This window comes from Exophiala aquamarina, assembly GCF_000709125.1.
Source record: "Exophiala aquamarina CBS 119918 chromosome Unknown aczIA-supercont1.13, whole genome shotgun sequence".
In the NCBI taxonomy this organism is placed as follows: domain Eukaryota; kingdom Fungi; phylum Ascomycota; class Eurotiomycetes; order Chaetothyriales; family Herpotrichiellaceae; genus Exophiala; species Exophiala aquamarina.
In genome coordinates, this window is record NW_013550575.1 from 206,826 (window position 1) to 232,577 (window position 25,752).

A 25,752-nucleotide genomic window follows, 5' to 3' on the forward strand; every position below is an offset into this window, starting at 1 on the left:
GCTTCGCTCGAGATCGAGGAAGAAACCAAAAACTCAGGCTGCTCTGTGATGGAGACATTCAAACAGCATCACTCGTTCAAGATAGTCATCGCACAAGTGACGCAAACGCTCGGCCTTCGGCATGAGGTCGAATGTGCCTGCAGCCCAGAAGACTTGCGGAGAGTATGTCGTAACCAGTGGTCCGTGCCTCCAACTCAGCCTTGCAGGACCTTCTTCAAGACAGGGGCCCAATTTAGCACCGTCAACTGGTTCGGAAGCCGCTGGTAGTCTCCCCGTTTCGATAAATTCTGGGGGGCCGCTGCGAGGCCTTTACAGCCACTACTAGATTACTGTCCAGTTGGAAATCAATTTCGGGAAGGCGGCCTTCATCTGAGCTTTCAGCCTGACGCCTTTCCTCTTTCGGGTTGAGTAAGCGATTCCTATACCTTGCAGTATATTGGCCTTGTCTGGTGGGACCTTGTATCTATCCGCATTGAAGGTTCGTTTAGATATGTATGATTATACTGTAACGAGGCAGACACACACCTCCCATGGTACGGTCGGGCTTCTCAGCTACAAAATTGACAAAAATATCAGTTGATTCCACCTTCATGCTCATCGTCCATCAGCCACTCCTGAAATGCGTTCGACTCTGAAATGAACTAATGCAACCACCTGGCCATGTCGGTGCATGCCGGAGTGGGAAGGGTTCCTCCTTTGCTCCTGCTGATGGCTTGAGTTGCCAAAAGCCGTTGCCATCCCCAGAGAGATGCCAGGAAGTAGCTAAGCTACCTGCTCCAGCGCCTATACATGGGGCACTTATCAATCCCAATCTCCCATTTGTTCTCATCTGCCCTCGACCATAACATTCCCTCACACAGTAGCTGTCTCAAGATATGTGGTCATTCATCTGTGCTCTGCTATCATCGTTCTTCCTTACCATCTCTATCACCACCAGTACCCTCGCGTCCCTCTTCTCGAAGCCGGCAGGACCATTCTGGCAAGAAGTCCTCGACAGAGAGCGTTCATTCTTCCATTTAGTACCCTCACCAGGCCATCACAATCAACCTCCAAGGTGTCTAGGCGTGTCAAAATCGAACCAAAGATGCAGAAAGCCGGCCACGAAATGCGTTGGTTGGGCTCATACCTTGAGAATGGCACTTATCGAAACCGATCCCACTGACCCTTTGTTAGAGCCCATGCTTCGTCAGTATGCGCCCTTGTGGTTCTGTTATCTTCATCGGGATCCAGCTCAAGCTATTGTGCAAAATCTAGTGAAGAGGTGGGAAGGAGAGTTGAAGCAGGCTTTCGCGGCTGAGAGAATCTGCCAGCAGATCAAGCCTCGTTTACAGTGGGACCCGGTAATACCTGGTAGCTTCCTGGACGATGATTGTGACAATTCTGTGGATGATGTTTATGTTGGTGATGTGTCGGTGCAGGGTTTCACGATGTCGGGACTGTCGCCCCTGTTTACTCCTCTGCCTCAAGGATATCCCATGATGCCCGGCCACTTCCTGTACGATGAGGATGATGATGTTGATGTTGATGACGATGATGGCAGAGTGATCCAGGGCAATCACTTCCAGGCGATCAATGAAGTCTCTCGCATGGATGATGCAGTCTCAGCGCCTGCCACGCCAGCCTCTGCGAATACCAACGATAAGCACAGGAGGCCCTCGTCTCGGAGGAAAAGATCAGTTCAAGCGCACCCAACGGCCAGATGGCAGTTCATTCCATACAATCTTCGCTCAGCGGACGACTTCCTCCACACCACCATCATCAGTCAACTCAAGGAATCGGAGTTGTCATCAGGCTATATCTACATTCTACAACGACCGGACGACACAGAGTATTTCAAAATTGGCTATACAACACAGGACCCGGATTTTCGACTAGAGGAATGGCGTCGATCATGTTTGTCACCATATATACGGCTCTACGCTACCGAGCAGATTGCAAATGTCAAGCGCGTCGAGTCTCTCATCCATGCCGATCTGCGGCCCGTCCGCTACAGTGAATCACGCTGTAAACACAATCTGGACTGCAGGGTTCAACATACTGAATGGTTTAAGGTCAGTTTTGACAAGGCAAAAGCCGCCGTTGATCACTGGGCCCGATGGATGACCGCGCTGGAGCCCTACGAGAATGGCTTCCTCAAGGCCAAGTACGTACTACAGATGTTTCGCGAGGATGAGGATGCCGGCTTCGATGGAGATGGAATCTCGGCGCTCTTTCTCAATGACTCGGATGGGAATAGCTGGGTCGAGCATGCGCAGGTTCTGAAAGATTCGAAGAAGGATGATACCCCCACGGCGAGTCCTCCTAATCAAAACAGTATGGATTCTATGCGCAACCAGGGCCGACAACCACCTCCCTGCGCTCCCACTCTGACTCCGGTTGAGAGTTCGAGCCCGCCATGCCTAGGGTCCGACAGCCGCACATCATCGTCGTCGACTGCATCGTCATTATTCAGCATTGTATCAACCTCATCGTCGGCCTCGGAGATCACCGTCACTGCAGCACGCATTGGCTCTGATCGTTTGTCGTCGAAGCCAACTAGGCGACGTATCTTTCATCCCAAAGACCGATCACTTCCGTCAAAGTCGCCTGGAGACGAACGTGATGATTCAAACGTGTTGCCTGGCGCTTATTCACCAGGCTACGATGTAAAAGTGGGCGTAAATGACCCTCCAACACCGTCGAGGCCCCACTCTCACAGCGAGAAGAGAAGATATCCAGACGTACAATCATTAAACTCAAAAGGGACTCCCAGATCGTCAGAACAGCCAACTCCACGGAGAGGCCCTATCCTACCGGCAAGAGAAAAGGACCGCCTCATATCATTCGCCATGGCCTCTGCCACCAGCAGAGGAATACCCGCACTTAAACGCCCCTCAACCGCGTCGGTTGCTGGCACATGTCCAGCACCAGCTCCGTCCCCCTCACAACCTGATCTTCTGACACTCAAAGCCAGAGAGTTAGCCGCAGGAGGTCGCCCGCATTGCAGAGCTGTATCCAGTCCTGCGATCCTAGTGCAACATTCCCACCACGAGCACCAGCACAACGTTGTCGAGAACGACTTGCAGAGTGTATACACCAACGATAAGGAGCCAAGAGACAATGCAGTAGATGTTCATAATCGTGAGGATGAAAGTACGGGTAGCCATCCCATCTCCAGTACGGACTTGAGCGAGTCAAATGCGAGTCATTCAGCTGATGGTGAGATCGAGAGCGATAGCGACGATATGGACACAAATGATGACGAAGAAGATGGAGTGATTAATGGCAAAAGTTGTAGCGATATTGCCAGTGATTCTGAGGGTGATAGCGATGAGCGATCCACGGGCGAGGATGGGATGGACACAAATGACGAAGATGAACCTAGCTACGAGGGATATGATAGCAATGGCGACGACAGCGCTGACGACGGCGACAATGAATGCGACGACGAGTGAGCGCCCTACATCTGAAACCCTAACGAATGATCTCATAACGCAAACAGAAGCATGATGGCCAGACGCTGGATATGGATAGCGCATAGAATCCACGACGAGGCCGAGCCCCCTTTAATCTCCAAGGAGAGGGAAGTATCGTTGATGGACTGCGAGGCTCACGATAAATTGACGCTGAGTCTCGGCAGCTCTCAGGATGAGACATGAGTAGTGGGGAACGGGAATCTGGAAGGCTGAGGACCTGCTTACTTCTTTTTCAAAACCAGGCGTCCTTATTGAGGTTTGCGGCGAAGAGAGGGTTGTTGATATTTAATTTTCTTAGTTCGTTTATATTTCCTCGATACTTTGACTCCTCCAGTGTAGGCGAGTGCCGGGTCCCTAGTACTATCATCGAAAAGTTCAATCTTACACGTCTGTAATAAGCGATTCCTCACAATGGCTCCCGTTAGTCGTAAGCAATATGTACAGAAGATATTGCGTTCGACGGGTGCAGACTGACTAGATAGATTGTGATGGGAAGGGGACATGATCCATTCCTAAGACGGTCCGAGGGACTCGTCAGACTATATAGTATCCTAAGTACGTGCTATACTAGCGCCCGGGCGCTCTCGGGTCCGCTTCGGATAGCGTGCGAATAGCTCTCGGAGCTAGTTCGGATGCGTCGAAGCGACATAGTTAGACCACGGTCTTTACAATCGCTTGGCATCGCTAATCACAAGATAGCGTCGAGTGGGGACGGTCCTGCCTGTGACCTCATTGGTCTTCGCCTTCAACGCGGGGAAACACAACAGGCTGGAATTGGTCATACCAACGGACAGTGCCTCTGTTATTCACCGACAATATTCCTTCACCTACAGTACGTTTTATCTAAATGTGCCTACCAACACATTAACTCCTACGGCATGTATATAGGTTATTCCTAGCTCCATCAGAATCACGATCAACCTCCGCCGCACCTTGTCCTGGTCAAGACATCATGTCCAAAAAACCCACCGAAAATTATGCCATCACAGTCTTTGGAGGAGACTACATGATCAGGCAAGGCTTCATTACCAAGGTCAGCGCCCGGTCTTGGTTCATTTGGTGGAGATTATCCCACTTACATATCGCCAGTTCACAACAGGCTATTATTCCGAAGAGTACGACCCGACTTTGGAGTTTGGTTGGCGGAAAGTAATTGCCCTTGACGAGGAACCCGTTATTCTGACCGTCTACGAGATGGGCGTTGGGGACAACATGGGCGGAACCTACGGAACAGCTTTCCTCGAACACACCGTCCGCATATCCGACGGCGTCGTTATTCTCTACTCCGTCCACTCCAGGGAGTGCTTCGAGCGGGCTGAGAGTTGCCTGACGAGAACGAAGGAACTGGTGCGGAAGATGCGGGGAACTCCAATACCCATCTTCCTCGTCGGCAACAAGACCTACCGCGATGCCAAGCGGGAGGTGTCAACCGAGGAGGCACAGCGCTTGTCCCATCAGGAGGGTTGCGGGACCGCAGAATGTTGTGTCCGAGACGACGAGCACGGGGAGGTCGACCGGATTTTTCTCCATCTCACGGGGCTTATTCGACGGGGATTGAGACCTCACCAAGCCGTACCAACGCCGGTTTCTTCTCCGGAAAAGCTGTCGTCCTCGAACAGCAGGGCAAGCTTCTTTGTCAGGTTGAAGTCCCAAGTCGGACTCTGGAAGTCGAAATGACTGCTTGTTCTCTTTGGCATGTTTTATCGTGCTTCGACAGGTCTGCCTTCTGCCGAGGAAAGGTTCCTGGTCACAGTACCCAGTATGATTGTATGGTGATGTCACTTGGTCCCCTGCTGTCTGCTCTGGGCTTCGAAGCGATGCGAAGCTTGACCGGGGAGGGTTTGGGTAGAGAGTCCAATCGGGTTAGCCTCAGCGGTGCTTTTGCTGATGAAACACCAATGCCCATAGCAACGAAGGCGCCGAAAAAGTGAAAGAGGAGAGCGACGGAAGAGACCAGAACGTTCAGGTTGTCGAAAAGGCCATCATCGTAGTTGGTGGGTTGAAAGGTGCCGAAATGACACGGATATGGAAAAAGAATGCTGAACACTTCTAGGCACCCTTTGAACCCATATCAAATCCACCGAGCCTGGTCAACGGTTCTATTGCGTTGTTTCTCGCGAGGATTTGTGGCATGACTGACGCATTTCATTATACTCGGACTACTCACGTGGCTGCGTCCTATCACAGCCCCTTAAGTTTTAATGTCACGGCAGTTGTCGGGGCTGTTCTCCGGTCCAGACTTCGGGGAAAGGACTTTGGCTTCCATGAATCACAATTTTCAGGATTTAATGCATGGTTGAGTCAAAGACAGGATACAACGTAGTTGTATTCATTCTTGGAAGAGCAGGAATACAAATATGATCAGACATGAATTCTGCCAGAGCGTTAGTTGGTATTCAATGATCAGTTGTGTGACTAAGCTCAATACTGCAATAAACCTCTTTTGTCACCAATACGAAGAGAACAATAGCGACCTACTCTTGGAGAGGGATTGGCAAGACCTAGGAAAGCTCGGGGGTTTCCTTAGGTACTTCCACGATGCTACTCCATCTACAGAAGGCCATAGTGCAACCCTGGATAGAGTACTGCTGACAATAGACTTCCTGCATGAACAGTTTGAGATTGCAAAGCAAAATTAAGCCGACACCCTCTTCATGAGTTCCTGCTGCAACTCTGGCTGGTCCAAATTGAACAACTACTACGGCTTGACTGAGAGATCACCAGCTTATATTGCTGTATTTGTATTGTCTCCGCAGTGGAAGTGGAAGTATATTGGTAACAATTAGCCTGAGGAGTGTCGAGCACCCTGTCAAAAGCAGTTGGATTTCTGGACTAAAGAATATAAGTCTACTGGAATTACCTTTCCCCTCAAGCGGAGGCATCCTCTATTGGAGTTAAGAAGTCTTTCCGTGGATGGGCTCAGCAGAAGGGCACTCTCTTGAAACAGGGCGAATAGGTGTGGGACGAGCCATAGCTTCTATGTGCCTTAGAGCACTGAAACTGCACAACTTGTAGCTAGGAGTTCGCTTGGCAAGAAGGCAATATGAAGTCTTGTGTATGCGCACAGCGTTTGCAATATTGAAAATAGGGGCCGATTCCGCGTGTCTGCCTTACCTCGATTTGCAGTTTCAAGAACCACGTTAGCGGACGAGGGGCGCTAGTGCGGCTGAAGGAGGCAGATTATAGGGTTTCAGGTGGCGGCGGGTAACAGAAGTGCGTGAGGCTGGTTTAATCGTCAAAGTTTTCGAAGACCTATACTGGCTGGGAAGCGGTTGATTTTCCAGGATCGCTAGAGCCATAGATCGACAAAAAAACTTTAATCGGCGATAGCAGCGATGAAGGAATGCATTGCCTAGTAGAAGCACGAATACCGTGGTATGCGAAAAAAATCCAGACCTCCGATTAAAAATGAACGGGGTTAAATTTCTAGAGCAGTTCACTTTTAAAACCCCAGTGCAGGCACTCCATCTCATCAACCATTTATGTAAATACCTCTGGCTCTAAGCATTGTTCCTGCTCCTACGCCTTGCCATGTCATTTGAGAGTAGACTAGACCCTTCAGAAACTATCTAGGGAATGTACGGATACAATGCCGCCCCCCCGCCCCGCCCCGCCCGGGGCTCGGCTCGGGCCCCGCCATCGTGAGGTCCGCCCAGGGGCTCCGAGCCTATATTGGCTCCGGCGAGTTTTGTATGGACCGAGGATTGGCGCCCATCACCACTTTCACCGCGTGATAGGAATTATCTCATTCAATATACGAGAGGTACTTAGCCATGATATCTTTGCATACAGATGCTATACAACTTTCCAGAGCGACCACCCGTTATCATATCTTGTCTCGTAGCCTAAGAAAGGTCGCCAGGCCCGGTTGAGTTCGCTTTGCTAAAAATGGCCTTTCTCAAGAATTACGATTCTTTCCTCCGACCATTTTTCTGGAGGTGTTGCCCCAAATCACCTTCAATGGAATGAATGGTACTATGCAACCTATCCGAAGTTAAATTCGCTTTGGGGGATGGTAGCCCAGGAGCTGGAGCTCAAATGCACTCCTAATCCTCAATGCTCGCCTATCTTTGTGGTTCGTGTTGTAGACCTCAGCCGCAACGTTTATGCTTTGTAGACGCCGTAGAGCTCTCTTCCCAATAGAACCCATGTGAATACTGTTTCAAAGAAGACCAAAAGCACAAAATAACAAATTATCTGCCTATTAGAATCACCTTCCTCGTAAGCTATGAATGGGTGCGTAAGGCCACAGGTCGCCTGTGCGAGGCTGGGAGAAGGATGAAGCAATAGTATGTGGCTATAGGGCCAACTGCCTCGCGATTGGTAAGTCCCCAGGATTGTTTGTTAGTTTCACACGTGGCGAAGTATACATCGATTCAAATTCCGCTTTTTCATATTGTGCGAAACTTTAGAGACACGACTCTAAATCTGGGAAAAAGTACACCAGAGTTCCCCGTAACTATTACCCAGCTATCTGTACTATTTTCCAGTCCTGCAATCACTCTCGCTGCTCAAACACACTTGAGGCACTCCATAGATTTGGCGTCTGTATCGGTGAGTGCAAACTCATTCCCAACCCTGCCGTGGCCGTGCTTTGTCGTCGATTGGACCCATTCTTCGCCCTCGCCGCCTGGCTCGACGCATGGTGGATCGTCTGCCATTGTAAGGCCCCGTCCTGGAAAATACCTCGTTCCGGAAATATCGCTCGCCCCGGAAGAACCAACTCCATAGGTCCGTTAGTCTCCGCCTGACGCAAAATCTTGGGACTTATCAACAATGGCTCTGTGCGGACGACCAAACTAGCCGCCGTAAAAGTGCTAGTTGGCGATGACGGAGATTCATCAGACCCATAATCAGACTCATAATCCTCGCCTAACCATTCGATCCAACCACCTGAATTTTGTGCGCTCAGGTACGGAGTGACGTCAAGGATGATGTTCATCTGATCACGCTCCGCAGCTTTACCCAATTCAATAGCCTGACAGAAGATTTGATTCAAGTCGGAGAGGAGAGCCTGGGAGTCGTCCAGAAGGTAGCGCAAGGGCCCGATGATTTGTTGGTCAACAATTTTCCCTATCTTATGTTGTCCATTCGGCATATTTGTCTTGTCTAGGTTGTCTAACGTCTTCAATGTGGCCACTTTCCACCGATGTTGAAAATCCTTTCCAGCTTCGGCCATGCCTGCATACATCTTCGGAAGAACTGAGTCATTCACTTCGCTCGACACTAGATACTCGGAGAAAAAGGGGCGCCATAACGTATCACATATGAACTTGATGATGATGTGCTCGGCAGCGGCTCGTCGCAGCATCATCGAACACTCGGACTCGCCGATGGGGATTTGTTCAAAGATTCGGTTTTGTTGGCATAATTTCTCCGATGTGTCCGCTGGTCTCTGCCCAATGGGGAATGGTCGTCAACACAAGAGAGCTCTGTAGACCTCCGATAGCCGCTTCACATACCTTTAAGGCTTTTTCTGGAAGATCTGTCAGGCGCTCATAGACAATCTGGTGGACCCTCTCAAATATCTTCTTGTACTCCTCCGTGCTGTCACAACAAGTCAGTACATCTCACATCATCTATCATTGGGGACGGGGAAAGGGGCGGGAGTTTACTAGAATCTTAAGGGCCGCTGCTCCATTTCATACTGTTTGTTGATGCTGGTAAGCTCGCCCTGCAACTCTGTAATATCTTTTTGCGTCTTCTCTTGTACCATTATCCGTAGCTCTCTCTCCTGGTCCCGTTCGGATCTCCGGTCGTGCAACTCCTTGCTAAGCCGAGCCTTCGTCTCTTCCAACTCATTTCGATCTTTCTCTAGGTTGGCAATCTTTTGCTCATTGTCTTTTTCTAGCTGATCCTTTTTCTGTCGATGTTCTTTTTCCAAATCTTGTATTTTCTGCTGGAACTCCTGCTCCTGTTTCTGTTCGGTACGGGTATGCTGCTCGACTAGATCTTTAATTTTCTGCTCGTATTCCACTTTCTTCTGGCTGCCGGCCTCCGCTTTCGCTTGGAGCTCAAGCATCTGCTCTGCGTGCTGCACCTCGGCACCAGCCATGTCCTTTTTGTATGAGTCCCGGTCATTCTGCGCTTGCTTCCATATCGCGTTCTTTTCAGTCTCGAGAAGATCGATCTTTCTCATCAAGGTCTCATCATCGCCGTAGCGATCACCAACGGTGCTAACTATCTTTCTATACTTCCTGAATTGCCTGGTCAACTCACTGATCGCATCATCCAGAGTTGAAAGTCCAGTCTGAAGGTTTTGCACTTCTATCTGGATCCGATCGTTGAAGCAACCGAAATGCACGGTGTTGACCTGGACAATCTCAGGATCAGCGCCTTCCTTCCTCCGAGAGACAGTCTCCTGCTTCGCGCTGAGGTCATTTGGGTGTACAGAAGCACCCTCTGTAGTCTGTGCCATTGTGGCCGAACGGACCTAATCACGACAACACTGTCCTTAGTGACACTCAAAACGTTTGGAAAGGGCTGCCAGGACGTACGGGACGAGTTGCTTTCGTGGGTTTCTTTGGGGTCCCGGGCTGCAACAATTCCAGTATTCGTGCCTCAGTACTGGTAATCCCCCGGTTTTTTTGGACGGTTCTGGGCGACATGTGGCTAGGTGGCGATGGAAAAAGGGTCTGTTGGGAGGAGAAATGGTGTTCGAGAGGACTTGAACTATTTTGGGTTGGCCCAATCTGATCACTGCATGATGTCCTTTGAGAGGCTCGGCAGGCATAATATCACCTTGATGCGCTCTGCATGTACAGTTGCAACGTGTGAAGATTTGAATGAAGGACGCATCAATGACCATCACGGACTTTAGCAGCCAAGATGCACGCAAAATAGCTGTGGAACCTAGAAGTGCTATTGATTGGAAGACCGACTCAGCCCGCTAGACATATTTGACGAACGCCTGGTCCGTGCAAAGACGATGCAGACGCTTAGTTTGTGGGAGATGAGGCGACGAGTGTCATTGTCATTAGTGCCAACTCACCAGTCGCATGCATTGAACCATCGGCGGATGCTTCAGATCGTGAGTGGTGTGTGCTCTCTTAATGGAGGGTAGGGATCAAGCGAGTAAAGGTTGGCCGTAGATCTCTGATAGGAGGGGCCACGCGGAACAGCGGGCCGATGCTTGACACCGTTCAGGTCACTTGCATGGCCCTCCACAGGTGCGGCCACGAATGGGATACGCCCAATTCAAGGATGAGTCGATATCGCGTGCCTTGGACATCGAGAGATGTTTGGGCCTGGACAATCATGAGAGCCAGGACATAAGGAGCGTCATGAGGAGATTGGCTGCCAAGGGGCACGGAAATGTTCTTCTGGTGGACAACGCATCTGTTGTTAAGCTTGGATGAACATTGTGAGCAGCTCTAGATGATGGCCTTGCTGTGCTCTTCCCTAGTGATAGCTCTCCTAGCAGCATTTTTAGTTGTATTTATTCCATTCGCTGTGCAGAGCGGATGTCTATGTAGCCTCACCAGCAGCTGACTCATCTACATTTCCTCCTACAGGAGGTAGAGTAGAGTGCACTGTCAAGGCTACTAGACACTGGATACTTTGACATCCACGTGCGCTACCGCTCTGCCATACGGGTCCGGGTCTACATAGCTGGAGTAGATACTTGAAATGACAGGATGGCCTGATCCTACGGTTGAGGACACGTCTGCGCTACCATCTAGATCCTGAGTCCCTGTGAGACGTCACACCTTTTCGCCGTGAGATGAGACGTCGTGTATGGACATTCATTCGACAAGCCGGCCTATTGTTTTCGCACCAGATCGGTCTGCCGTCAACACGGCATCCAGGATGGCTCGAAGGGCCGCCACCGCACAATCTCCTCCACGACGACTTCGGACCTCAACTCAATCGGCTGCCACGTCCTAAACCAGAGTAAGAGACCACATCAGTATCATACATGATTGCAAAATCCAAACTTGTCTTTTGCTTCGCCCGAGCATTAGGTCCGCTTAGCCAGGATAGCAACCTTCCTTATACACGCGTCCTGGGCTGAGACAGCGAACTCCGCCGCATCTATCAGGGCATACCCAAGCAATATCAAGTACTTGACATGGCAGATTTGAATTCGCAAGACCCACTCTTAGACGGGTTGCGTTTGGTATTAGGAGCTGTCTATATCTCTGCCCCTTCAATAGGCCAAGGGATGGGTCATAGCCCGATCGGGACTCTGTTAATGACTGTTCCGCCGTTTGCTGTGGGATTTGTTCCCTGCATCGTAACTGCTTATGTGGCAGATCTATACAAGGCAAGGGGGGCCATGGTACTAGGCACAAGCTTTCTCTTTTTGGTCGGGATTCTGTTATTTTACACAGGCCGGACGACTCCTGTCCGTTACACTGGACTGTTTTTCCTCATCTCTGATGCTTATGCAAGCTCGCTTTGCCTGCTGGCATGGGTGCCAAACAATGAGGCCGCACACACGAGACGACCTACGGCAATCGCTACCGCATTCTGCTGCACCAACGTTGGCGGCATAGTGAGTACTTTGGATTTTCCCCACCAGTCAGGCGCCCTTCTACCCTTTCGCTTCAAAATACTTACTTGCTTTCTCTAGTTCTGGTAGCGATCGCGTTGATCGCGACAGAGTTGTCGATACTAGCCAATCTCAACAAACGCAAGCAAGCCCCAGAATATACGGGGAAGCTGCTCGCCCCAGTACAATATATGAGCTTGGCGCAGCAGATGGTGGTGCTTGGAGACTCGCATCCTGACCACAAATATATCTTTTGAACTGCTGCTTTGCCGGGCTTTTAGCAATAGCAGCGCAGGAATTAGCAAGTTCATCATACGGGCATGCTCCCTTTTTTTCTACCTCCGAAGAATTTAAAGGCAGGCTTAGAAGACCAGCGGAAGCCAGCCCACTTTCCTGCTCATATTCTTGAATATGGGCTCACGCAATTGCTAAAGCGAAGCGCCCTTCTTAAATCTCAACAGGCAGCCGGTAGGAGCAAAGAAGTCAGGATTTAGTAATGACTAATGAGTTCCCACATAAAATGGTCGCGGTCCATCAGGTAGATAGAAAACTACGATACCTGTCTCTTGGTATCCACAATGTGTTTGCTAATTATATTTCTAAATTATACATTGAGCTGCTTAAACTCCTTCATACAAACTTAAGTTTTCTAAGATGCTGTTATAACGATTTATCCCATCGAGCGCTCGGATTCGGATTTGTATATATCGAGCCCTGTTCACGAGGACGAAGCATCCGAAGTCGATATTTGATGGTTTTGGGGGTTGGCGCCGTTGCCAACAACGTATCAGCGAAATTTACAACACTTCAAAGCCCGCTCAAGTCGACTTTGCAGTCAAGGCATTCTTGACTTCTACCTCAATGCGCTCGCCAAGTTTTGCATCAACCTTGGTGAAAAGTTCTGTGGGAAGGAAAACATAACATTAGTAAAAACCCATAACACTAAAGGTAAATATTATCAGGTCGGGAAAAACCTACCAAACACCTTCTCTCTCAACCATTCTCTTTTCACCGCAGCAATGTTATCCGAAACATTGCTGACGAATCGGTCTTGCTCTTCTTTGCTGAGAACGTCGTTCCATAAAGCCCGGGGTTGTTTGAAATCTTCTTCTGTGATTTCACTGGTGAATACAAGGGGACCTTCAAGGACATCCTCAGTCGGCTTGTACTGTGACTTGGCTGTCTCATGGAATGATGTGGGCTGGATGCTCGAATGAACATAGTTGGGATCCGCGGCATAGTTAGCACCGAAGGTCATCAGTCCATCTCGCTCAGTGGGAATGTAGATGGGCACTTTAGCCGCATTGGTGGGTAATTGCTGATAGTTGACTCCCAATCTGTAGCGTGCGGCATCCGGGTATGAGAACATGCGAGCCTGCAACATAGGGTCGGCAGACGGTTCGATCCCGGGGACCATGGTTGACGGTGAGAAAGCAGCTTGTTCAATCTCCGCAAAGTAGTTCTTGGGGTTCTGGTTGAAGACAAGTTTGCCGACTGGTCGTAGAGGGTAAAGGGCGTGGGGCAAGACTTTAGTCATGTCGAAGATATTGACAGGACAGCGAGCCACGTCCTCAGGGTGAACGGTTTGGATAGAGACAGTATATGAAGGGCCATTTCCAGCCTCAATGGCATTATACAAGTCTAGTATCAGTGCATCTGGGTCTGTTCCGGCGAGTTTGGTGGCTTGTTCAGGTGTCAGACTTTTTACGCCTCCATCAGCATGGTAGTGGATTCTGACGTAGTGGAAGCTGCCGTCCTTCTTAGTCCATTTGTATGTATGTCCAGAATAACCGTTAATGTGTCTGAGAGAAGCTGGAGTGCCTCGATCCCCAAAGAGGAACATTAGTGCATGAACCGACTCAGGAGCACCAACGTGGAAGTCCCAGAACATGTCGGCATCGACGGAATGTGTGGCGGGGTGACGTTTATGAGATCGATTCAAGGAGGGGAACTTGATGGGATCTCGGACGAAGAAGACAGGAATGTTGTTGAAGACCCAATCATTGTTGCCTTCATTGGTCTTGATCTTGGTAGCCCAACCGTGGACATCACGAATGGTATCGGCAGAGCCGGACTCGGGCCCGACAGTTGAAATTCTGGTCAAGACTTCTGAACGCTTACCAATGCCGTTCAAGAAGTCGGCATCGGTAATATCGGAAACATCGTGAGTAACTTCAAAGTAACCTCGTGCTCCAGCAGCTTTGGCATGAACCACTCGCTCTGGAATACGCTCTCGAGCAAAATGGGCAAGAGTCTCGATCAATTGGGTATCTTGCAACAAGACGAGGCCCCCGCCTTGCTTGTTCCGGACCTGGACGGAGGTATCATTGCGGGGAAGAGGAGCCCCCTCTGCAAGAGTGTAGTTGTTTTGGGGCTGTGAGGCAATCATGGCCATATGATGAACGGATGAGGAAGAGAGAGAATGAGATGTTGGGAATTTACCGTCTGCAAATTGAGCTCGAGAGGAATCCTTCCCACCTTTTGTAGTAACCCTCAACACAGTTCTTGAGGGTACTGGGCAAACAATATCGTCGCGAGCTGTAGTCACGCAGCATATCTGGCCGAATGATTGGGGCGGAAGTGACAGTGTTACCTTATCGGGACAAACGTTGCACCAATAGGGAAAGGGAGAATATTTAGCCAGGCTGAGGAAGAACGTTGCGGGTCAATCCAACTGGTAAAGTGGCCTTATCTCGGAGTAAAATCCAGCCTGGCAGAATGCAGTTCGACGTCATCTCTCATCAATCCACTTCAAGCAGTTCGGACTCCCCAATGATGGGACCAGTTGAGGTTGCTAGTTTAGTAAACGTTGCCTGTTCAACAGCTGATGTGGAAAGAAGACGACTATCGTGGAAAGCATCGTCGGAAAGGGAAATATTTCCGCCGAGCTGCTGACTAACCCCTCTTTGGTGCGTCACCCATTATTGCTATTTTTTCCATGGCACCTCGCAGTGGTATGAGGGTGATATCAGCATGCAAGAGCCATGGAAGTGCGATAACAGCCATCCTCTGGTCTTGAATAACCAAGTTGAGTCCCTAATATGTGAATGTTGTTTCTTCCTCTGGCTTCACGTGTTCTTCTTTCACGTGCCTCAGTCACGTGATGAGCATTGGCACGTGTTATTGGGCGCACTAACAGGGATATGATTGACATCCACAGGGAAAGGATAGGGGCTAACAGATAATAAATGCACCAGATGACAGGAGGAGATAGGTATGTGCATATGCAATAAGCGATGGTAGGCCAACAAAAGCTACCGGGGACCCTACGCGACATGGGATAGCAATCTAGACATTTGCTCGGGCCACGACTTAATATTCGGATTCAAGCATCCTCTCGTCTCCCCACACAGGCTGATTGGCGAAAGATGGACGGCTCATCAGTTGCCTTATATAGGTCTTCCTACTTTCCTCCACCGCCGGTCTGAATTTAGTCCGGAGTAGGAGGTACATCTGTCCCTATCCTAACCTCCAAGGAGTAGGCGCACGCAAGATATTGCATCATTGATGTCGTGTCACTCTTTAAAAGAAAAAAATTATATAAACTTTAAAATCGCTTATCTAACTTCAATGTTGCGGAATAGCGTTCCGCGAGAGCCTGTAGCCTTCATTATAAAGGTCGAACCTGTCATTCTTCCATCGACATGCAAATGCATGCAACACAATACCAAGTTATAGGACAAAAGACAACAATGGCGGCGCTCGAACCTCATTTCCCCTTAAAAGTCGCTGGTGGGAAGACTATTCAGATTCCCTCAGTGGGGTTTGGCACTTGGGCAGCAGGTCAGTTTCCAACCACGCACAGTATGGTGGCTTCGTTTGAAGCTCATTAGAGAACTACAGGAGACAGTAGCTGGTGTAAAGCTTCCGTCTTGACCGCTCTCAAAGCCGGTTATAGGCATCTTGATTGTGCATGGATGTACGGAGTACGTGCACCACTAGCTGTCCCGAAGATTTCAGACTCCTCCACGGACGATGACTGACCTCGTATTTCCCTCAAGGTCGATGCAGAAATCGGGCAGGCGATCCGCGAGTCCGGGATCCCCAGATCCGAGCTCTTCATCACCACCAAATTCTGGCCTCATTTCGCAGCGCCAGAAAACGTCGAACTATGCCTGGACCAGTCCCTGAAGAATATGGGCTTGGACTACGTCGACCTGTACCTCGCTCACTGGCCACACGCCGAGAAGCCCATCTCACGGCAAGCCCTGGAGAATGCCATAGCAAACCCTACCGCTTCGAAGGCGGAGAGAGGAATCTTGACGAAAACTAAAAATGGAAACGAGAATGCCTCCGTAGTCGATTGGGAGCATACGTCGGCAAATATCGCGAAGCTTGCAGGTATGTGTAGCATAGTCCCAGTTCCATGCATCATCCTTTCTGACTTGTTCTCCCTCACAGGCGAGAAAGGAAGTTTCATCCCCACATGGAACGCACTCAAAAAGCTCGTGGTGACCGGGAAGACACGTGCAGTCGGCGTATCGAACTTCTCCATTGGCGATCTGAAGGAGATCATCCCGCACGCCGATGACGTGCCCGTCTCATGCAATCAAGTCGAAGCCCATCCCTGGCTGCCGAATAATGAACTGATCTCATTCATGCGCGAGCACGGGATCCTGGCAACCTGCTACTCACCCTTTGCTGGCCAGCAGGCAGACGGTAAGACGCTGTTGAAGGACCCAACTGTGGTGAAGCTTGCAGAGGAGAATTCTGTCGACATAGGTCAGTTGTTACAGAGCTGGGCGGTGCAACGGGGCACGGTGCCGTTGGGGAAGAGCCAGACTGAGTGTGAGTAACCCCCTGACAGTAGGATGTCGAAGAAACCTCTATGTACCACACGTCTGTCTCTCCTCTCACTAACCGAATCACCTAACGCAGCTCGAATCAAATCCAACCTCGCCATCAGGCGCCTGCCGGGAGAAGCCCAAGCAGCGCTTGACGCGCTCGAGCTCCCAGACGAGTCTGGCAGAACCATTAGAATGGACCTGGCGTGGGGCTTACCGCTCTTCCAGAACGCTACAGACTAAGTGTTTGAGAACATTAGAAGTATGAATTCTGAAGCTCGAACATCGGAGTTACATTCCATTAGCTATCCATTGCTAGAGAATGACTGCTCTCTTTCTTCATTCTATGGTTCTGTTTGTGTCCTTAACGAATTCTGCCACTGTGGTGAGAGGTTAAGCCTCTCACTGTCGTTTGTTCGTCTCGCTGTCGAATTCTCAATGATAGGTCACGTCATGCAAGTATGGCCCGACCTGATTGAACGCAAATAAGTGAGAACAAAGCCAATGCCAAACCACAACGCGTGTGCCTAAACGCCAGTCGTTTGTATGTCGTATGCACCGTCCCAAGATGGTCCGTGTGCTATCTTTGTGAATGCATATCACCAGGAATACGGGACGTTGTTGCCTGGGTCAAATTCGAGGCGGAGTAAAGCGTAGTCTCCCTCATCGTAGTACTGGAAAGGTGTACGGGGCATTCCACTGTCGAGCCAAGAGCATGGATCTTCGGTTGCGTTTTCGATTGCGTGTTCGTATGTAGCATGATCGGACGCCATATTGTTTCCAGTGTTGTCGTCCTGTCCTTCTCCATTGCTGTACCGCGGTCCTTCACCGTCATCGTAGACGAGTCTTTCGCCAGTGTCGCTGCCCAGACCACCAGAATTTGCGTAGTCCTCCACGTGAGCAAAGGCAGTCTCGGCTTCAGCACCAACGTCGCCTTCAAACTCGGTCTCGTTATCTTGTGGAACCGCCAAATCTGGGAGATCCACAAGCCAGCCAGCAACAACTCCATCTACGGCTTTGGCAACAGTCTCCACGTCGTTGTTTGCAATTTCTGCCTGTCTATCCCAGCGGTTGCGGACGTTGCTTAGGACATTCAAGATCGCGGTCAAAGTCTCGGTCTTATTGCGGCTGTAAGCAACTTCGGCACGATAGTGGGTCATGAGATCTTCGAGCAGGACATTTGCTTCGTCATTCTGCTCCTGGAGACGGTGATTCTCAAGGGTCAGAGCATTGTTCTCTCGAAGCAGGGTGGTGATCAAGCGCTGCTGATAAAGCTGGTCATATGGTGGCGGAGAAGCAGGTGGTGTTTCTACCAGGGTGCCCATCTCGTCGCCAGAGCCATTGGATTCCTGGAAACCGCCTTCACCATCACCATTGCTGACGACGTCATCCCCGAGACCATGCTCATTGGAACGGGCACCTCGCTGGACACCAAGCTCACACCCATTATGCGTTCCCCCCAAACCCTTCTTCTTGTGCTGCATCGTGGGCTGGAATGCGTGAGCATGAAGACAGATGAAATAACACGAGGTGGCTTTCTCACCGGTTGGGATGGTATGAGACTGTCGATATCTGAGGAGTTGTGGTGAGGGAAGGGAGTTCGGTGAGTCTGATGACAAGCGGAAGCTTGCCACAGTATTACCTAGACTGTATGAATCGGGAGGATAACAAGAGAGACGCGTTAGAATGCACTCACTGTCCAGAGATAATGTCGCGCGAACACACTTATAGGGGAAACGGTTGAACAAGGAAGCGCGAGATGCTGATATCGCGAGAGCGAGTGAGAGCGCGACTAGTATGACCTAGAGTTTGTGAATTTGTAAGGTCACGGAAAGGACTCGCGCGAGGGTTTTCTTACCGTTCAGAGGGACGACCATGCGGGTGAAGTAGGAGTATTGTTTGACAGAATGAGATTAAGTTGGTAGACGAGAGGTAGAAGAAGAGGGACCAAGACAGAGTGAAGACGAGCCAGAATAAACGTGGTACCTGGACGGAGTGAAGCCGTGAATGACAAAGACACGTGAAGACAAGATAGAAAGGAGCAGGATTTCCGACAGGGTCCGAATCATTACACATACATGGAGTGAATAAATGTACATTGCACTTGGACCGGGCGGTCATCTAGTGTCCATCTCGACGCCCTGTTCCGTTATATCTTCTGTCCCATCTAATATCTCATGCTCGTTATTGTAGTCGTCGGCGAAGTCTTCCTGTCCATCGCCTGCTGCCACTCTCGACCAGCCCCCGTGTGAGAGGCGTGAGCCCAGTTTCAACCTTCCTCGCGAAAGGTTGTTGAGCTTGTCTGCAAAGACGTCTCCTAATCGGCGGAGGATGTCGACTATTCTCTCGTGATTTCCGTTGTCTTCTCTGAGTGCCGTAGCTTGGTGTTCTTGTGCCTCAACCTTGAATTGATACTTCAAGCAATCCTTGACCGTGACAAGTCCTTCAAGTCGGCCATGATGATCAACTAAGATGACTCGAGGACCCATCTTCTTAAACAGTTCCATGGCTGTTTCAAGTGGTAGTCGTGGATGGACAGATATAGGAGTACAATCAACCAATGAGCTGAAGTCTGCGGTTTGAATCGCCATGGAATCAAATGTTACTGCAGGACTGAGTGGAGCTGCAGTTTCTGCCTCATCTTCCCGTTCGGATAAGAATCTACACTTAGCATCCGAGGCAAGCATACCTTGCTTTTTGGCTCTGTCGATTGCATATTGAAGTTCTGTCCTTCCAATGTATCCAACTAGGATTTTGGAATCCGTATCCTCAACAATAGGAAAGCCAGAGTAGTCTGTATCGTTCAACAGCTTGTGGACAGCCTTGACTTCCATGCCAGTTGCAGGAAGGACCGTGAGTTGACTTGTCATGACCTGTGAGACAGGAACGACAAAGGAGTGTTCCTCCTTGTTATCGAGGAAGGGAAAGCCATTGAACCAAATCATTCGATCTGCGATACCGGCATTGCTGAATCTGTCCCCAGTAGCCTTGGTTACACCGACCACAATCATCGTTGGTAGAATATATGTCAGGGCACCGGTCAATTCAAACATAATGACAGTGACAGAGATCGTCAAATGCATGATTCCACTCAAAGCCGCACCGGCACCGAGAAATGCATATGTGCCGGGGGTGATGCAGGGTACATCTGGTTGACAAGATGCAAAGAATTGTGACTCGGGAAATCTTTCATACAGCCACTGCACAATGATGCCTAGCATTCGGCCAAATGAAGCCCCGATTGCCATTGAGGGAACGAAAATACCTGCGGGCACTTTGCAGCCATATGAGATGATGACGAGAAAAACTCTGAGAAGTGTTGCAATAAGCAAAGAACCAACAAGAGACCAACGATTTTGGGCTTCACAAAGGCCATTATAATCATTGTCTCCTTCACACTCTCGGAAAAGCATTCCCATCATCTCGGTCATGTCGATGCGGAGGAACATATTCGGGTAACATAGAAGGGCTGTAGCACCTGCCAAGAACACAGCCTCGGGGATGGCGTATTTCGAAAGATATTTCTTTCGGAAAGACTGAGCCATAAGATTGTACTTGATGACAAAGGCTCCGTAAAGTCCACCAAAAACACCGAGAATGATGTAGAAGACAATTTCGAAAAAGTGCCAGTCTCGATCGTACTTGACTGAGAACATAACGAGTTGGCCAGTCCGGAATGGGTTGACTGCGCTCAGAACTGCTGTAGCCACGAGAGCACAGAAGTAGCTTCGCCAAAGCGTCTTCAGTGGGAAATGTGAAGCCATCTCCTCGAGGGAGAATAGGACACCACCGATAGGACTCCCAAAAGCGACAGCAACTCCAGCACCAGCTGTGGCCGTGAGAATCTCTCTCGTTTTGGAAGCACTTTTCTTATACTTGCTGAAGAATCTTGAAATGACGTTGCCAACACAGACGGCATAGTGAACACTGGGCCCCTCTTTGCCGACCGATAGACCCGAGGCTATGGCGAGTGGCAGGCAGATCGATTTGATAAGAAAAGTCCAGAAGCCAAGAAAGCCTTTCATGATGAAGCCGGCTATGATGCACTTGATTTCTGAGATGCCCGATCCTGCAGCATATGGAGCATATGATTTGACGAGAAATGCGGACACAAATGCGAGGAGAAGGGCGAAGATGGCATATATGAAGTAGTTGGCCACAGTAAACGAAGTCCATCTCTTCCATTCATCACAACCAGACTCGGACCCATAGCAGCAGAAGTCCTCGTTGAGATACCAGGCGGTCGTGCAATAGCCCAATTTGACGTCGGACAGCCATTCCGTGACGATGTTGACGGCAGCAGCATTCAGGCCAATGACTATGCCGACGAGTGTGATGACAATCCATGCTTGGGCAGCATCATAAGCCTCCCAAATCTTGCGGCGCCATCCAAGGACGCCGTCTCTGTCGAAGAACCTGCTCTCTCTCCGCCTGGCTCTCCTGCGCAGCTGTTCTTGTGCAGCATCTTGGACCCAATCGATGGTGGTAAAATCTTCATAACGTTTTATCTCAGCAATCTCTTCTGTGATGGTCTGTTCCGTGGGATTAACGGGTGGAACGTTGTCTCCATATTCAATACTAGAGACTGTCGACAGGCGCCTGGAAAGCCGGCGGGCTGAGAGGGAAGGACGAGCGGATGCAGACGCGGAAGGAGGGATGCGCGAGGTCATAACATCGAGCAATCTATCATGGCTCGGAATGATATGGTTTACTGTAGAATTCCCAAGATGGTCCACCGACTGAAATGAGGGTTGGACTGGATGATTGGACCGAGTTGAATGCTCGTAGTCCCAATTCTTGATACGCATCCTCTGTCCCCCAAATCCAGAAACCTTTCCGTTTTGGGACGCGCCCAGAGGCCGCGGTCTCTCTATGTGTTTTTTGACGCGACCTTCCAAACTACCTTTCACGGGATTCCAAGATTGAAAACGCTATTGAGGACGGGTTCACGACTAATACCATCACGAGAATCACGAATTTACGACGCGTTATAAGGGTTTTGAACTTTGGAGAGACCCAGTCTTGCTGATATCATTCTTCGACCCGAAAATCTGATATCTGAACCAGGCCAGGGTCTATCAGGAGAGTTTTACCCCTCGCTTTGACCTCTCTGGACGAGAGTCATTGTGGAAATCTCCACCAAAAGGAGTTCTATCTGGCTTGGATTCCCTTTCGACGCAATTCTCATCCTAATTAGCAATCAATCATTATGCCAGCCAACAATGCTCCTAATTCGTCGCCGGGCTCTGATGAAGCCACAGGCACGACAGCTCTTCCCCGTAGGTCATTCCTCGGAGTGCTTGGTTACGTTCAATGCTGACACAGGAGCTTAGTCGCTCGTGTAAAGAAGATCATTGCCCAAGATCCCGATATTGTCAAGTGCTCTACCACAGCAACCTTTTCAATAGCAGTGGCTACTGTGAGTTCTACTCATGTGGTGATTCTTCGGGGAGGCTACTGAACACGTTACTAGGAGATCTTTATCCGCTATTTGACCGAGCAAGCGCACAACGTTGCCAAATCAGAACGTAAACCTCGGAGAACCATTGCATACAAGGATATCGGTGAGTTTGATCGACAATCAGGGTAAAGTGTATTTCGGTGCTGATCCAACCTGTAGCCACAGCAGTTTCTAGAATTGATAACTTGGAATTCCTGTCAGACACTGTACCTAGAACCAAAACTTATCGCCAATTCCGAGAGGAAAAGGCCCAGGAAGCTGCAGCCAGAGCTGCCGAAGTATCAGCAGGATCAGTCAACTCGGCCAACGGTGATGTGAGTTCGATCTCAATCCAAACCATGATGAAGAATCCTCAAGCGAATGGAGCGAATGGCATAAATGGACATGGTACTATGCCCGGGTCTCCCATTGCCCACAGATCGGCCCATCAACGAAATTACAGTAATCCAGATCCGGTCAGAGACATCGACATGACGGGCTAAGAACAAAAGCCTATGCTGTTAGGCACGGAAGACAATGACTTTAAGTATAGAGGACTCCAGGTCTACCAGAAAATGAACCGGTTACCTTTAAAATAGGGTTTGGACACCAATATTTCTTCAACATCATGGTTAAGGGATGATGGAGGGCTTTTGAAGATGAAAGCATCGCCTCTGAAAGACACCATTCGCATGGGTGGCGTAAAGGGATCCAGTTGGGCAAATTGAGATTGACATGAACAACCTGGGGAATCGAGAGCGTCATGTTCGCTTTCTAAGATATGGTCACGGTCTGGATAAATTTTCAGTGAGTGAGCAGTAACAACTGGCACGGAGTGCCTCGTTCCTAGAGGTTGAGAGATCTCCTACAGCGGAATAAAGTTCTTCCAGCCCACTGATGATTATATAAGCATTGAGCTACCGAAGTCCCGACCAATCAAGGGCCGCGTAAAAGAAATATCTTGGCGGCATCAGGTGCAGCTCTATTCCGTTGATTCTCAAACTTGCACCTCAATCGCCTCGATTCGGCTTCGCCTTGACTTGTCTTTGTCCTTTCGCTCCCATACCTCTCCCCCCGCTCACTTGCCTCTGCACACAAGCTCAAGATGCGTCCCGTACCAGCATCAGCAGGCCCTGTCCTGCGCAGCTGGACTCGACACACTCTCCCTACGTCCGCAGCAACCTCATCCTCCCGGTTCGCCGCCATGTCAGCCACTACAGCTTCCCACCCCAGCTCCCAACGTCGACTACAATCAGCTGGAGCCGAAGCCAGCAGCTTTGAGAGCCCCTTCCGGAATTCTAAGCCTTCTACCTACGACACCACCAAGATCCCGAGCTTCAAGAACTATGCCTCCCAGGGCAGCGAGGTCTCAAACCGTGTTTTCTCTTATGTCCTAGCTGGATCGATGGGTCTGCTGGCAGCGGCTGGTGCTAAGGCGACTGTTCAGGGTATGTGATACCAAAAATGAACTTTGCGGACGGAAACGAAGCAGGTCCTTGGTCAATTGGGATACAGTAAGAACGGGAAAGCTGACATGGAGCTCCGATCCAGATTTCCTAGTCAACATGTCTGCCTCCGCCGACGTGCTGGCCCAAGCCAAGGTTGAAATCGATCTCGCGGCGATCCCAGAAGGAAAAAATGTCATCATTAAGTGGCGAGGCAAGCCTGTTTTCATTCGACACCGAACGGCAGATGAGATCAAGGCTGCCGAATCAGTCAAGTAAATATTGCCCCTCCCAACATTGCCTTTTGCACGACATCTAATCTTTTTGCGCCCAGAGTCGAGAGCCTCCGTGATCCACAATCCGACGCCGACCGAGTAAAGAAACCCGAATGGCTAGTCATGGTTGGTGTTTGCACTCACTTGGGTTGTGTACCCATTGGTGAGGCCGGTGACTACGGTGGCTGGTTCTGCCCCTGCCACGGTTCTCACTACGATATATCCGGCCGTATCAGGAAGGGACCCGCGCCCTTGAACCTGGAAATCCCCGCGTACGACTTCCCCGAGGAGGATAAATTAGTGGTCGGGTAGAACCAGCGTGGCCAATTTTCAACAATGAGAGAGGTCTTGTCTCCAAAGAACCTTATCATCAGACAACACGCAAGATACATATCAGTTGTTCTGCTTGAGAACAAACAGACAGACAGACAAAGCTAGAGGCCGCGGGTCGAAGCCATGAAAGAGCAACCCGGCAAGTGAGGTGTATTCCAATGAAAACCAGAAACTGGGAGAGCCTGATCCTGAGCCCTTTCCGATTCTAAAATGTGTGTGTGAGTGTGTGCGCGCGCGTGGGCGTGGATGTTTTTCTGTACATATTAGAAGAAAGCAGCGAACGAAGACAAATCCGATGAAGATTTCGTTGGGCACTGTGGAAAGAAAACGGGCTGAAAACAATATTACATATCCTATTTTTTTTCTCCAATCTTTTTTGATTCCCAAGCTGCTAACAACAGCCCAGATTTTAGAACCCGTCATTCATGGCGTGCCCTGTCATGCCTGAGAGATGTCTGCATCACTCGGTGTTCCCGATGCCGAGGTTGTATGTTATATATATTATATATATATATATATATATTATATATGCCCTGAACTGTGTTTTGTCCCTTACCATTTTCGTTCAGGAAAAGGGAGCGCGGCCGCTTTAATCGGGCACGTGACGCAGCATTAAGGAGGCCGAGCGAGCCCGGGGGAGTCGTGGGAGCCACGGCAGAGTACGGGGGAGCACGCCCGAGCACTGCGCGAGCCACAGGGAGCGCTACCCAATGCCCATTGCCCATTCGCAGGCGCCCAGTTCGGGCTCAGGGGTCCCCTTTGGGCCTCACGCCCTGCGCAAATCCACTGGGGACCTAATCTGGCCCCCTTGCGATCGGCTAGGCATCAATTTCAGACGGGCGTTAGGGAGCCTGGCAGATTCCCTGCCCTTACGCCGCGGCCTAAATTTCCTTGTAACTTTGGGCCTACCGGTGCGATAGGGTGCGCGGTTGAATCGTAGGTCGCGACGGCACTTCGCATGCAACAACTCGACCCATTCCTTTCTCCCTCAACCATGGCGCATCGAGACGGTGTCACCGGCACCAACCACATTACAACACGGCCTCAGCCTCAGCAAGCTCTCCGAGCCTTCAGTACTCAACATTGCTGGAGGGCTGTGGTTACACTGATAACCCCAATAACCTGGTACGCTGGTTGGTTGGAAACCCTTGGGCTCACGGGCCAACTACCCGCCATCTTCGGCCTGATGGTTTTCTCGTCGCTTTAATTTTAACCTCGTCAACATCACCTTAACACTTTGACACCTTGGCCCCCTGGCAAGTATCGGCGTCGATCATGGATTCGCCGCTCCCAGATATGGAAGTCTCTCAACGCATCGAAACAAGAAATCAGGCTCTTCGTTCTCGCACCGTCGACATATTTGGGGGAGTGGCCACGGGGGGAGGTTGATAATGAAGTCACTGGATCAGCATCCACGTTATGAAGCGCGATCACATGCGTGGGGAGAGCTCAGCTAACCGACCCACAACTTCTTCTCATCGGAGATTTCCAGTGGCTGATCACAATGAGCCTTCGCACTGCCCTTG

General features: G+C 50.1%; 9 protein-coding genes across 9 annotated transcripts; 6 read left to right on the plus strand and 3 right to left on the minus strand.

Moving 5' to 3' along the window:
• Positions 1–1,133: 1,133 nt before the first annotated feature.
• A1O9_10372 (uncharacterized protein) lies at positions 1,134–3,434 on the plus strand (the record flags this gene model as incomplete). The annotated part of the gene is made up of 1 exon (XM_013400533.1): positions 1,134–3,434. One exon carries the CDS (start codon positions 1,134–1,136, stop codon positions 3,432–3,434), a length of 2,301 nt encoding a protein of 766 aa, XP_013255987.1.
• A 973-nt stretch (positions 3,435–4,407) lies between these two features.
• A1O9_10373 (uncharacterized protein) lies at positions 4,408–5,132 on the plus strand (the record flags this gene model as incomplete). Its single annotated transcript, XM_013400534.1, has 2 exons — positions 4,408–4,488; positions 4,545–5,132. The coding sequence occupies 2 exons, from the start codon at positions 4,408–4,410 to the stop codon at positions 5,130–5,132; spliced, it is 669 nt and encodes a 222-aa protein (XP_013255988.1).
• Positions 5,133–7,953: 2,821 nt separating this feature from the next.
• On the minus strand, positions 7,954–9,873 carry A1O9_10374 (uncharacterized protein; the record flags this gene model as incomplete). Its single annotated transcript, XM_013400535.1, has 3 exons — positions 7,954–8,850; positions 8,918–9,002; positions 9,104–9,873. The coding sequence occupies 3 exons, from the start codon at positions 9,871–9,873 to the stop codon at positions 7,954–7,956; spliced, it is 1,752 nt and encodes a 583-aa protein (XP_013255989.1).
• A 1,701-nt stretch (positions 9,874–11,574) lies between these two features.
• On the plus strand, positions 11,575–12,206 carry A1O9_10375 (uncharacterized protein). Its single transcript, XM_013400536.1, has one exon. It carries the CDS (start codon positions 11,620–11,622, stop codon positions 12,028–12,030), a length of 411 nt encoding a protein of 136 aa, XP_013255990.1. The 5' UTR covers positions 11,575–11,619; the 3' UTR covers positions 12,031–12,206.
• Positions 12,207–12,907: 701 nt separating this feature from the next.
• Positions 12,908–14,344, minus strand: A1O9_10376 (catalase; the record flags this gene model as incomplete). Its single annotated transcript, XM_013400537.1, has 1 exon — positions 12,908–14,344. The coding sequence occupies one exon, from the start codon at positions 14,342–14,344 to the stop codon at positions 12,908–12,910; it is 1,437 nt and encodes a 478-aa protein (XP_013255991.1).
• Positions 14,345–15,641: 1,297 nt separating this feature from the next.
• On the plus strand, positions 15,642–16,976 carry A1O9_10377 (uncharacterized protein; the record flags this gene model as incomplete). The annotated part of the gene is made up of 5 exons (XM_013400538.1): positions 15,642–15,732; positions 15,796–15,875; positions 15,951–16,244; positions 16,356–16,737; positions 16,828–16,976. The coding sequence occupies 5 exons, from the start codon at positions 15,642–15,644 to the stop codon at positions 16,974–16,976; spliced, it is 996 nt and encodes a 331-aa protein (XP_013255992.1).
• Positions 16,977–18,850: 1,874 nt separating this feature from the next.
• A1O9_10378 (chloride channel, other eukaryote) lies at positions 18,851–21,403 on the minus strand (the record flags this gene model as incomplete). The annotated part of the gene is made up of 1 exon (XM_013400539.1): positions 18,851–21,403. One exon carries the CDS (start codon positions 21,401–21,403, stop codon positions 18,851–18,853), a length of 2,553 nt encoding a protein of 850 aa, XP_013255993.1.
• A 539-nt stretch (positions 21,404–21,942) lies between these two features.
• Positions 21,943–22,676, plus strand: A1O9_10379 (uncharacterized protein; the record flags this gene model as incomplete). The annotated part of the gene is made up of 4 exons (XM_013400540.1): positions 21,943–22,012; positions 22,067–22,152; positions 22,207–22,297; positions 22,354–22,676. The coding sequence occupies 4 exons, from the start codon at positions 21,943–21,945 to the stop codon at positions 22,674–22,676; spliced, it is 570 nt and encodes a 189-aa protein (XP_013255994.1).
• A 602-nt stretch (positions 22,677–23,278) lies between these two features.
• Positions 23,279–24,205, plus strand: A1O9_10380 (ubiquinol-cytochrome c reductase iron-sulfur subunit; the record flags this gene model as incomplete). The annotated part of the gene is made up of 3 exons (XM_013400541.1): positions 23,279–23,621; positions 23,725–23,893; positions 23,953–24,205. The coding sequence occupies 3 exons, from the start codon at positions 23,279–23,281 to the stop codon at positions 24,203–24,205; spliced, it is 765 nt and encodes a 254-aa protein (XP_013255995.1).
• Between the last annotated feature and the right edge of the window lie 1,547 nt (positions 24,206–25,752).